The sequence below is a fragment of the Diceros bicornis genome, chromosome 19 (assembly GCF_020826845.1).
Source record: "Diceros bicornis minor isolate mBicDic1 chromosome 19, mDicBic1.mat.cur, whole genome shotgun sequence".
In the NCBI taxonomy this organism is placed as follows: domain Eukaryota; kingdom Metazoa; phylum Chordata; class Mammalia; order Perissodactyla; family Rhinocerotidae; genus Diceros; species Diceros bicornis.
This window is the reverse complement of record NC_080758.1, coordinates 37,060,545-37,073,537: the sequence shown is the minus strand read 5'-3', so window position 1 is coordinate 37,073,537 and position 12,993 is coordinate 37,060,545. Positions and strand designations below refer to the sequence as shown.

Genomic DNA, 12,993 nt, shown 5'->3' with positions numbered 1-12,993 from the left:
GAAATACCACAACATGAGAGTACAAATAAGCATCGATTAAAATGAGTAATAATCTCCCTAGACAGACACACATGACATTCTGTGTTGATTGGGAGATTTCTTAGCCAAGGAGTTGAAAAGGCAATTCATTTCCAGGTCAAATTACTGTGGAATTCCATATCCCATTGCTGGCCCATTAATCCCAAACCATATTTAATCCAACAAAACTTCAGCATGAAAATGCACTAGATGGTATTATGCTTTATATTTTATCATATTTCAAGTTTAACATTACTTATTATGGTTAATAACCGAGATGTATTTTAAAAATGGAATTGAGGTAATTGGACAGCAGTTCCTGCTGTGTTCAAAACAAGGAGGAAATATCAGGTATCCAGTGAGCACTCACAAAAGACCATGTAGACAGAGGAGCTGAAACATGGGTGCTTGCTTTACTTTGTAGCTGCCAAGTTCTCTAACAGCTCAGCCTATGGTTAATAGAAAGCTGAATGACTTGAAGCCTCAACTCCATGCTCATGTTTTAAGCCCAAGAGCTAATCTTCACTTTGCTCTGTATTTTGTGGGGCAGAAAATACAGCCTTTATGGGGGTAATGAACTTCAGCTGGGGCCACCCTCTAGCCAGGTCTTATGCCTCCAAGAGAAGGAATGCTGCTGTGTGCCTGACCACTGATGTGTGAACCCAGGCTCTTACTTATGGAGCAACCAGTATTTGCATTCTCAGAGGCTTGCAGAGGCAGACGATGAGCATCCCAGGTGAAGATACTATATGTGATCACTGGGATTCAAGTGCTGTTAACTCCCTCTCTTGGGAACACGACTACCGATGTCCTCTCAGACACCCTCTACTGGCTTTGGCTACAGGGTTTGCACCTGGGATCTTCTGTGAAGGTCACACAAAAACCTTCCCCCAATCCCAGATGACCAATGACTGACTAACACAGAAGTAAAAGCCAGATACCCTTGGCTCAAAGAGAGATCCGCAGTGTAATTTATATTCCAGAGCTTGGGATCAGGCTACTGAGGGACTCCAGTGGAGACCATATTCCTGCTCGGCCCCTGCCCTGGCCCCCTGCTCGTCCGCACTCCCCTTCTCTGAAGATCCTTCCTCAGTAAATCACTATCTTGGTCTCTGGTTCTAGAAAACGCAACCTAAGACAGGAACAAACCAGAAAAACTGGGTGGGGGCTTTTGAGATGATCCCTGTTGTCAAGGACAGCCCAAGGCCAATCAAGGGAAGGACACTGTCCTGCTACATGCTGCTATCAGAACTGACACCCAGAATGGGCTTACACCTGAGCAGGTGAGATGCTTGGGGAACGACCCAATGGAATGTGGGAAGGATATTTTGGAATTATATTTATTATTATGCCATATTTTATACAATTTTGTTTGTAAATGAGTACACAAATATTGAACGTAAATTTATTTTACTGGTGGTAGTAAACAATCAGAAGACAACAGTTCTACAGCAATAATAATAAATCTTCAAAGCACTTCTAATAGCAGAATTCTTAGTCAAAACTCACAAGGTTTTTCATAACTCAAATGTGAATATGTGTGTGTATACACACATAAATGTTGTTGAGTCTATGTCTTCAAGTCGATGCTCTATTCCCACCATGAGCATTCTCAGACTTACCTTTCCCGTTCTGCTTTATTCTTGATAGATTTATCTTGGCTGATGGCCTTGCTGTTTTCCATAGAAATCTTAGCTTGGTGTGCTCGCATTTCCTTGCTTTCCCTTTGTATTAAAAATAACCAAACAGGAGAGGGGGAATGGAGAGTTAGTGTTTAATGGGTACAGAGTTTCAGTTAGAGAAGACGAAAAAGTTCTGGAGGTGGATGGTGGTAATGGTTGCACAACATTGTGGATGTACTTAATGCCATACACTTAAATGGTTAAAATGGTAAATTTTATGTTATGGATATTTAACTATAATAAAAAATGAAAAAATGAACAAAAAACAAGTTCCGTATGTAACAATAGGACTTGGTTCACTTTTTTTTTCATTATTGAGCTCACTGAGTTATTTCGTACTCTGAGAAAAGGAGGGAAGGAGCCCGAGTCCGTGAGGACGCTTCTCCCTGAGGCAGTGGGTCACCTAGTGGTGAGGTACCGGTGATGGACTGGGAAGGACAAACATTATGTTTGTCCATAAAATACAAGGATTTTCCAGTTTTGCCCCATGTTTTCTGGGGTCAGATGGCCTGGGAGGCAGAGAGAGGATATTCTACCCCTCACAAGTGACCTTCCTGTTTTCTGACAACAGGCATGAAGGGGCCTAAGTGGTTTCAAATGAGCCCAGGAAGTAGAAAAAACAATGTTTACAGGTGGCTGTTGACTCTGCGTGTGCATGCATGTGTGCACATGACAAAGACTCATATCTTTAGATTATTTATGTATACATTAAAGGCATACAATTCAGAATACTAAAATGAATATTATTAACAAAGAATTTTTTCTGGACCCTATGGAGATCTCCTTGAAGCACTGCCTGGAAACTAGTCACCAAGGAGTCAAGTTTTGTAAGTAGTGTTTGCGCCACATCAAAGGGGATGGACCAGGCTGGAATGGAGAGCTCTTCAGTTAGTGACCTGAGGGCCACAGAGGCAGGAATCTGTACACAAACTCCTGGGCCCAAGAAAATGGCTCTCAAAGTTTTCTATAACCTGGTAGTCAATTGACTGTTTCTTTATTCACGCATTCAACAAGCACTTATCAATGATCAAATGTTGCTGACAAGTGTTAAGAAGGCAAGATTTCAACCAAGAACAATAGCTGTGATGGTTAAAAAAAAAACCCAACACAACCAACAACCACAGGGTGCTTGAGAAAAAGCTTAAACACGGCTGTTGCTTTGAAAATATCCCTACCATGGATTTATTTTTTAAGATAAATTAGTAATTAGGTTATGGTCTCTTCCAATGATTTCCTAAGTAATGGAAGAATTAGTTTACTTTGTTTTGTCTTTTGGACAATGCCTACCGTTGTGGGCTAATTTTTTTTTATTCAACTACAAGAAAATTAGAAAAGAGTGTTTTATTCTGTGAAACATCTTTGAATAAGGGTAGAAACCTAAAATCCGGTATTGCAGCAATGGTCAAAGGCAGAATGACGAACAGACCTTTCTGTGTACTGAATCAAGGGCATGACGATGGGAAAAAGGAAAGGACAACTTCTAATCCTCTACAACAAAATAGAATTCTTTAAAATGGATAGAGTGTAGAACACTATCCCGCAGGAAATCCAGCATGGTACATATCCTCGGTGCCTCGAATGGGAATTGGAAACCATGGCAAAAACACTTGATGTTTTTATGGCTGCATCTATCCCACCAAAATAAGGTGAAATTCGGGAACGTAACCAGATAATTTATGCAGTTAGCATTTAAAATGCTTTTTGTTTCGTTTGTTTGTCTAATGCTTCTATTTTCTACTCTTTTGTGTGTATCAACAGGCCCTAACTGGGGCGTGTGGTAGGCACTAAGTGAGCAGCAAGTAGGATGCCACAAAGCTGTGATAAAAAGATGTAACCGACATAACACTCCTGCCAGGGGAAATGTCCAACTCACCATTTATAGGATTTTAAATGCAATATCCAATGTGCTGAAGCAAGGGGAGAGAAAAATAAACTGATACGTCTTTGCTGTTTCTTGATCAGGCCTCTTTCTAAAATTCACAGAAGTCCTAAGAATGCAAAGAAGGTTCTCTCCACACTTGGCCATTGAGTGATCAGAACCGATCACTCTAGGAGTTTAACTGGTTGGTCTTGATCTCTTTCTCTGCCTTGTCTTCCTGAGAGACTCTAGATCATTTTCAAAGGCCAGTTCTAGCCCTACCATCCTGCAAAGCCTCTGTCACCGCTCCGGAGGCCGCAGAGCTCCTTTGGGCTGTGACACTTTTGAGTATATATCATACGCTATTTGTAATTTGACTTAATATTTCATGTGTGTTAATATCCTGCCAACACTTGTAAGCCCTTTGATGGCAGAAGCCATTTCTTATAGTTCACCTTGCTCACACTGACTGTACGATATGATATACATAAAAGCTCAGTGTTATATGTCAAGTTGATTTCCTTACAGCCTTGGCTCACACACAATTAGCCTTTTTAAAAAATTAGGAGTTTACTCTGGAGATGGCCAACCCTCCTACCTGTCATGGGACAGTTTCAGCTGCTGCGTTTGCTGCTCGTGGGCATTGATCAGGAGCTTTCTCAGCAGCTCGCACTGCTGGCTGAGGTGCAGGTCCCGGATTTCTTGCTCCTCAGCACTGTGGGTGTTGATCATTTCTGACCACTCCTTTGTGTGCTGGGCCACAATCTCTTTGACCTGTGTGGGAAAAGGGGGATGGTGTCACCTGGAATTCCCATAGGTTAGGTATGAACTGAAGCACAATATTAATCATGCATTTCAGATCCCTCCCACCAAATTAGTTGGTGAATCATAGACACCCATAACCTGCAAAAAATATGTACTAATCAATGGGAATCAGGAAGTCACAGCTTATTAAAATGAATCAATCACTTCAGCTCTAAATATTTAACCATGACCTGTTATTTCACTGCCTAACTTGCCCACAGTCCTGTTTGTCTGGGCTCCTTTACCAATTCCATCAGAATTCTCCTCATCACCGCATGCTTTTCCAGCTTCACTTCCACAGGCCACAGCTCTGTGTTCTCTTATTTCTGGGTCATGACTTATTGTGTCAACCCTAACAGACGACAGGGGCAGAAAGAGATGCTAGAGTCTACTTCTCCACCACCTTGAATCTGGCTGACCGTGTAACTTGCTTTAGCCATAAGACAGGAGCAAATGGGATGCAAGCAGAGGCTGGAGAAGTGCTCACCATTTTGCTATGCCTGGAGCCCTGAGGTCACCTTGTGATGGAGCCCATGCCAGCCTACTGGAGGATGAGCGTTCACGTAGGAAAAAGCAACCAGCACCCACCAGACATCTGAGTGAGGCCGTCAATCCCAGCTGACTGTAGACACATGAGTGAGCCCAGAAAAAATCAGTAGAACTACTCAGTTGAGTATAGCCCAAATTCTGACCCACAGAATGGTGAGCTAATAAATGGTAGTTGTCTTAAGTCACTAAATTTTGGCATGATTTCTTATGCAGCAAAAGCAAACTGATACAGTTGCCAAGGTTTCTACCTTCCCATGTATGCAAAGCATCTAAAAATCATGGCATGTTGCTCAGGCATGACTTCTCAAACATTCCAGGTAAGAAGAGAGAAAGAGAGTGGGGAACAACTCTCAAAGACACGAGGCACGTTGCCTCTGTAGACTTCGCGGCAGCATGAACACAAACTACACAGCACCAAGGAGAACTCCAGCTTGAACCGCATGGCTGGCCCACGCATGCGGCAGGCCCACTGGGCTGGATGATGGAGCTGCATGTAGACACGAGGAGGCTGGCTGGTTTGACCAAAAGCTATGGCTGGGGGCTTTCTTTAAAAGTTTTTTCTTTCCTTTTATAACTATTATTGCTGGAAGAATTATTTGTGTTCTTGAATGGAACTTAGCGTTTAGTTCCCTAAATGTCCACAAACTTAATTAAGGTCCCCCAAGTTCCTATTTTCTTGTGTTTTTGGGGAAATAGGAGTAATCAGGCTCATCTCCTAGAATATCAACGCTTGATGTTTTCTCATCCCAAACTTCCACGGGAAAGTTAGGATGGAATAAGTATCAAAGAGTTACTCAACCCACAATTTGGGGGGTTTTCTGTCATGTTTAACGTTACTTCTATAGGGAAGCATATTCTGTATTTTATATAGTATTTCCTTTTAGTCCATTTATTGTTTCATTTGATGTCTCTGAAGCAGATAACACAGATACTGTTAGCATATTTCTACAGATGAAGGACAAGATGTTCCATGAAATGGCTCTTCTCGAAGCCAGTGAGTCTGGAACAAATGTGAACCCCCGAATCCCTTGACTTCCCTGACTAGCCCCACACTGCTATTGTTTCCAATTTATACCAGGTACAGCTTCTAAAATATTACAAAGTTATACCAGGTACAGCTTCTAAAATATTACAAAGTATCTTATGCAAGTTGCTGCTGTAAAAATAGGCATTTTCTTACCTTAGATTTGTGATCTGATGTCAGGGTCTGAATTTTAATTTCTGTTTCTTTTTTCATTTCGAGACAATTACTTCCCCTGCAAAGGGAAAATCGCAAATGCGTGCCAGACATTAGATATCTTTCCATTCCCATGGGCCTTTGCTTCAAAGCTTTCTGATGAAGACAATTTGTTCATCAAACACGGGATGCCATAGCTCATTGGACAACATCAGTTTTTCGAGTCATAGATGCACACCTTACAAAATATCTGTATCGTGATTACTCAATTCAACAACTTCACAAAGAGACACTTCAGACCTAACAATTATTTCATTGTGAAGTGTCTGTTGTCAGAGTTTCCATTTTGGTTCTTGCTTTTCTTAAGCTATTTTTCATTTATTCAATCAAATATTATTTGGAATGAAAACTGGAAAATAGGTCCTCAGCCTTGAAGTGAATTTTTAATCCTTTTTGTTTGTAAAGCCAGATTTTTGTCTTTTACACATGCCAGCAAGGGAGAAAATAGCATTTCTTGGCATCACAGGGTAATTTTTGCTTCTTATTCTATTGAGAGTAGGAAATATATACTAGGCAATTTACCAGCAACCATTACTGCTTATTCCAGTGATTATTTTTTCCTTTCAGAATATCCATATCGTTTCTGAAACTAGAACAAGTCCTGAGCCTCTATCTTCAACATATATGCTCTGATTTATTATGGCCTAAGTCCAAATGCTTCATTATATTATTAATTGAGAGAAGCATTATTCTAAAAATGCTAGGTCTCTTATCAAACCTCACTTCTCAATGGCTGGCATTGAGTATATTTTCCCTCTAGTCTGTTATTCAGTGAGCTTGCAGCATTACAGAAATATTCTCCTCCTAGGTTAATTCAAGACAAAATCATTCACAGTAAATGCAATGATAGGTTTTATTCAATAGTCTTATCTGTTGGCACATGCTAAGGATTTTCATAATATTAAAAACGAAAGTTGCATTTTTTTCTTCCAGTGTATCAACCTTATTATTTATTTTCTGGCTATGCAAAATGATCTCTGTAATTTCGAATCTTCCCAACTTTAACTTGTCCTTCCTTCTCTTCCCATTCACCTTAAAGATACTTGAGTGGAAACCCATGAGAGACATAGTTATTATGTGATTAACCAACAGCTGTAGAACTTGAATAAAGCTCCTCTTTTCCTCTTCAATCACTCCCTTCAGCTGAATGAGTCTCTTATTTTCCAGGAATAATTTTTAACGATGAAAACACAGTCAAGACTAAGTTATTGCTTGCCCTAAACAGGCAGCTAAATGGTGGGAAAAGACAAAACATAAAAAGGCAAAAAGCCTCCAGAAGGAAATAAACAATATTACCCCTTCTTCTTCATTGCCTTCTCTAGGGTTTTCTCATGAGTTGACTTCTCTTTGTCATACTGTGCCACGATTTTGTCAACTTGCGTGCAATGTAACTTCTGCATGGTACTGTGCTCCTGAAGAAGAAGAATTTGCAGTTACGAGCTGGACTTTTAGCGTGGCTGATAAAATTTACCCTTTGCTAGGCTGGCATAATTTCACCAGCTTTTCCAGTCTTGGTTTGGAAATCAAGAAGTAACTGAGTCTGAGAACTGGAAGGACTTCCAATCTCCCACCCAACACAAGAGTCTCTTGTACAGGGGTATCCCCAGTAAAGAAGTCTTCAGCCTCAGAATAATGAACATGCCCACCTCAAAAGGCAGCTCTGCCCACCACTGGGCAGGATCAGTCATCCCCAAGTCCTTTCTTCTACACATATATGTCTCCACAGAACTTCTACTCGTCCATCTTTCTTCTGCTGACTGAGACACCTAATTCATCTACTTCCACACACTGGTCCTCAAATACCCAAGTTAAGCTGCCATATTTCTTCTCTTCTATATGCTAAATATAACTATTCATCATGTGACATGGCTTCTAAACACTAGGCACATTCTGGAAGGTCTTGGATACCACCATTAGACAACGAGAATTGCCAGTGTGGTTGTCACTATCAGCTGATTTCGAATCCCCCTCACTTGATATTTTTACTGGTTTCCTTATCTAGATGCATTCATGAGAATGACACAGTGTTCAGGAGCTCTGGCCTTCAGCTCTACAGATATTTAAAATATTTTGCCATGTGCTTCATTCAATCACTGAAATTGGGTCTGCAATGCTTAGAAAATAAGTATTTCTCTGTAGACATTATTTCCTCTTGATAATTTGGCCACAGCCAGTGACTTATCTGAAATCAGATTTCCTGAACTGCTCAGCCCCCCAAACATAGAGGAAATCAGTACCATCAGTAATATCTAACTCTAAATGATACTTGATGTTATATCCTAGTCTTACTCTTGAGAAACTTAGAGAAATGGGATGGTTTTTAGATTGGAACAGATAGATATTGTTCAAGTTAGATAACCACTCTTACAGTCATATTACCTTATGCTTCTTTTTTTTTTTAAAAAGTGAGTGACGTATTTTAAAAAAATTAATTTTATTCCTAAGGTAGGCTCAACTGTAAGCAAAGCTAATTTGCGAACATTTTTAAAAGATTTCATAAAATATAAATGCGGAAGGGATTTTTAACTTGAATATGGTTTCCTTAATTTCCCAGTGCTGTTAGTAAATTAATATAGGACTTTATCTACAAGTCATTTATACATAAATTCTTCAGAAATGCATGGGTGCACAAGGTCCCAGCGTTCTTGTCCAGTGGATCTATGCCTTTGGGAGAAGGCACGGAGGAGGGTGGTGCTGGGTGGGAAGGTTCCCGGAACAGGAACTGACAATGGAGACAATCGGGGTGGTCTGAGGTGATGTTATCTTGCTGTGGATTTGGGGTCAGAGAATTATATGTAAGAATGCCTTGCTTAATTTGTGGTTAGAACACCTCATAAATCTAGTCTTATTACCAACGGGTATCCACTTTTGTGTTATAAACACGTTTCAGTAAGAGGTTCTGCAACCTGGCATTGGGTTAAGGACAGGGGTTCTTCAGTCTCAAATCCTGGCACAAGCTGCTTAGCCTCTCAGTCTGGTCATCTTTATAACTGGAAGAGTAATATATACTTTACAGGGTTGTTAGGATTACAAGTCAATATAATATAAACCATATTTCAAATGCCTGTTATACCTTATTCAAAATTTAGTGACATAAATCTATTTATACTACGTATTCAATACTCATGATAATATATAGAGAGTGACTTAAGATAAGGGACAGCAACCAGAATAACTAAATCAATAAACCTTTCCTCCAAGCTTAATCTACTGCCCCAGGAATAGATTGACACACTATGTATCCTTATTTGAATGGATTTAACTCCTCTTGCATTGTCATGGAAAAAACAACTTACTAAAATGCGCTACTAGTCTGCCTTCTGCGATTTAGAAGCCATCATGCCTGTCTAGCAGCTGTGTTAACTTTCCTGCACAAATAAGTAAGGGGCTCTATCTAAGTCCACATTAAAAGATATTAGAGGTGCCACATTCCTATGTCTCTTGCAAATATCATTGAAAGGAGGGGGAGAAGATTGTTTCTTTAAATATTCTAATGCAGCACAGGAAAAGGAGAGGCTTTGAGGCGTGGAAGTAAGCTGATACAGACTATTTCTTAAGGAAACATTCTGGTGAACCTATTAACCCAATTAGATATGAGGAATGAGGCTCTCTGTACCATAAAGGTGTTCACGATGGATTCAAGTCTATAAGATATGCTCTACAAGGGCGGGGCAAGTCGTCTTGTTCACCAGTACACAGCACAAAGCTTGGTACAAAACTGATGCTCAGTAAATATCTGTTCCATGAATAAAAATTAGTAGGGGAAAGTAGCAAGGGGGACTTGGATTCCAGTCCTGGCTCAGTCAATAATTAGCCAGCAGCCTCGTTTAACATATATAAATCTTTCCAGGCCTCAACTTCTTTATTAGAAAACTGAACAAGGTCTGTTTGCCCAAGCTAATTATAGATTGGTTATGAGCTGCAAAGTTATCTAATGTATGTAGAAATAATTTGAAAAATTAGAAGCATACTGAATTAAAATTATTACTGTTAATACAAATATCAAGAAAGCTGGTCTTGAAAAATTATCTCTGTGTTTCTCTCTGTGCTCAAGATGCTATTCCCTGTGTGGTAGGCAGTGATGACTGAGGTGTTTTGGGATAATCTGGTTCTCAGACACCACTTCTTCTTCCACAAAGGAACGGGGATCTGAATTAGTGATCATCACTTGACAGGGGTCAAGGCTCAGCTTTCTGTGGGGAGGAGCTGGGAAAATATCTCTAAGCCCATTTTAACTTAAAAAAAAAAAAATCTACCATTGATCTTATTCTTTGATCCTTACCTAAATCATGAGACACCATGGAAGAGACATATATTTTTTTCATTCATTCAGGTCAAGAGTACCAAAATGAAATGTGTTGACTTAAAAGTCGATCTTAATTGGGATAGTTGGGGGGAATAAATGTATAGCTTTTAGCTGAATTTGTATACACTTCTTATCGAAGTTAAGAGTAAATTCAGCTTCTTTCAGGAAAAACTTATGTTGCAATTCATTCTTGTGACTGATGTGATTATGGGTGTGAATTATTGCATCACAGATGATGCTGAAAAATCTGAGTAAATCATGTTTGCTCAGTGTGTAACTCTGAGAGCACCAGTAAGCTGCCTCTGTGAGTGGTTGTTGTATGTCCCTGGCCCTTTCTCCTTCATAACAGAGTTGTAAGTCTGCTATTGAGGTCTTACCATGAATTACAATTGCTGATTTTTTTTTTTTTTGGTGAAGAAGATCAGCCCTGAGCTAACATCCGTTGCTGATCCTCCTCTTTTTGCTGAGGAAGACTGGCCCTGGGCTAACATCCGTGCCCATCTTCCTTTACTTTATATGTGAGGCTGCCACAGCATGGCTTGACAGGCAGTGCATAGGTCTGTGCCCAGGATCTAAAGCTGTGAACCCTGGGCTGCTGTAGCGGAGCACACGAACCCAACCACTATGCCACTGGGCCGGCCCCTCAATTGATGAGTTTTAACAGCAGGCTTGGTGTTATCAGCTAAATTGCTTGCATAGCAAAGAGCAAATTTCCTATTACTAGTTCTACCGAAATGCCAAATTTTAGTTGGTTTCTCAGCCATTTAATTTGACTCATCTAATAGTGATGTTGGTGGCCCAAGGGTTGCATCCAGTCTACAGATGTAGTTTTCTTTTTTTTTTGGCCAACGTGGTATTTGAAGAAAAGACTGAAGTAGTGGCCAATATTAAAAGATCAGGAAATTCATATAAAATGTCACATTTTATATTTCTCCTTTAGAGAACACAGCTGGCCCCTAGCCTCTCGAGGCAATAGTGGGAGCTAAATCTGACTTGCCCTTTGAACAGGAATGAGAGCTCCCCTGTTTCCTATACCTGGCCAACTTTCTTCATTTACTTCATGCCTATAGGCAACTGAGTTGTAATTCTTCTTCTAACATGTTACTGGGGATATTTATCCAACTTTGGGTTTGAAATTTTTTGCCGTAAGGATTTGATCACATCAGACAATTGAAAAGCAAGTCTTTCTCTTAAGGAAAGTAACCCTAGTTCTGGACCCAATGAGTCATGTGCTAGGGTGGATCACTGTTGCTTAGCTCTGTTTTTTCTGTGTCTCATCTAATGGACAATTAAAGACCACTCCCCTAGTTTCCATTTCAAACTGAAGAGGTGGCTCTAGAAAGTGAGAGACAAATAGAAGTCTGATTGCCAGCTGCATTCACAGGGTCAAAAGCAATTGACCACTGGCATTTTCCAAAAACTAGGCATATTAACTAGCATCTTGATCTCATTTGGGGCTGAAGTGGTCATTACGCCTGTCTTTTCTTCTCATTCTCCTAACAGCAGATCACATACCTACTTCTATGGCTCTCTTTTACAAATGGCAGCTCCTCATATCCACACCACTATTCCTTCTCCATCCTGCAGCTACCCTTCAAGTTTGGACATAAGTTCTCTTTTGGACTACACATTTATTTCTTAAGCCACAGAGATTTAGTTCATGGATTCTCGGCTTCCCCATAGGTCTGAGAAGTGGCATTATTACCCAGGCTCATATGTAAGAGATGAGAGCACCCTACTGTCACCGAATATGGACTAAGTACTGGTGATTGCTCTTAGCTACCAAGTACCAAGGAGAAGCCGTGGGCACTGTGGTTGGGAGACCACAACTCAGGCCACCTTCCCTCCTTGGTAGCTTATTTTATAACCCAAGGCTTTGCAGTGGCAAACCTTAGTCCACCCCATCTTAGGTGGCTTCAAAACTATTATAAAAAGGTTGTAGATGTTGTTGCACAGAAAGGCTGGGGGAATTTATTCCCACTATTGCTTGACAACAGGGTAGAACCTGTTCTTTAGAGGCCTGAACTTAATCTTGAGGGCAATTGGTGGGGTTCCACTAAGGGGCCAAAGGATAGTAAAGAGTACTAAATAATATTGCTAAAGAAAACAGTTCTCGAAATTTATTGTGTATAGGAGAGGAGCTTATTTAAAATGTATTTCCTAGACCACTCCTTGGAGATTATAACTAAGATTCTGATGGGCACAAGAATACAGCATTTTTATGTAACCTTCAGCTCTTGGCCCAAGAATCATATGTTGAAAAACCAGCCCCACAGGAAGCCAAGATATTTGTGCCCTGAAAGACTCATTACTGCTCTTAAAGCCCTTTCACTAAGACCATCAATATGTGTGGAAAGATAAACTAATGTGGGAAAACTCAGAGGCAACCCAATATAGTGGTTAAGAGCTTGAATTCTAGAGTCAGAATTTTGATTCAAATCCTGGCTCCACCTTTACAAGCTAGGCAATTTAGTCAAGCCGTGTTTTGTTTAAGCATAAATTATCTCACTGTCAAATGGTTGGTAGACTACAAAAATGG

General features: G+C 40.3%; 1 protein-coding gene across 7 annotated transcripts in view; it reads right to left on the bottom strand.

The window, feature by feature from the left end:
• The window catches only part of PLCB4 (phospholipase C beta 4), a 396,094-nt gene that overhangs the window by 10,701 nt on the left and 372,400 nt on the right, over positions 1-12,993 (bottom strand). For all 7 annotated transcript variants that reach the window (XM_058563196.1, XM_058563198.1, XM_058563200.1 and 4 more), the window contains 4 exons: positions 7,445-7,560; positions 6,092-6,167; positions 4,157-4,332; positions 1,641-1,742 (listed from right to left, as the gene is read on the bottom strand). In XM_058563196.1, coding sequence (XP_058419179.1) covers positions 1,641-1,742; positions 4,157-4,332; positions 6,092-6,167; positions 7,445-7,560 — 470 coding nt within the window. The remainder of the gene's footprint in view (positions 1-1,640; positions 1,743-4,156; positions 4,333-6,091; positions 6,168-7,444; positions 7,561-12,993) is intronic.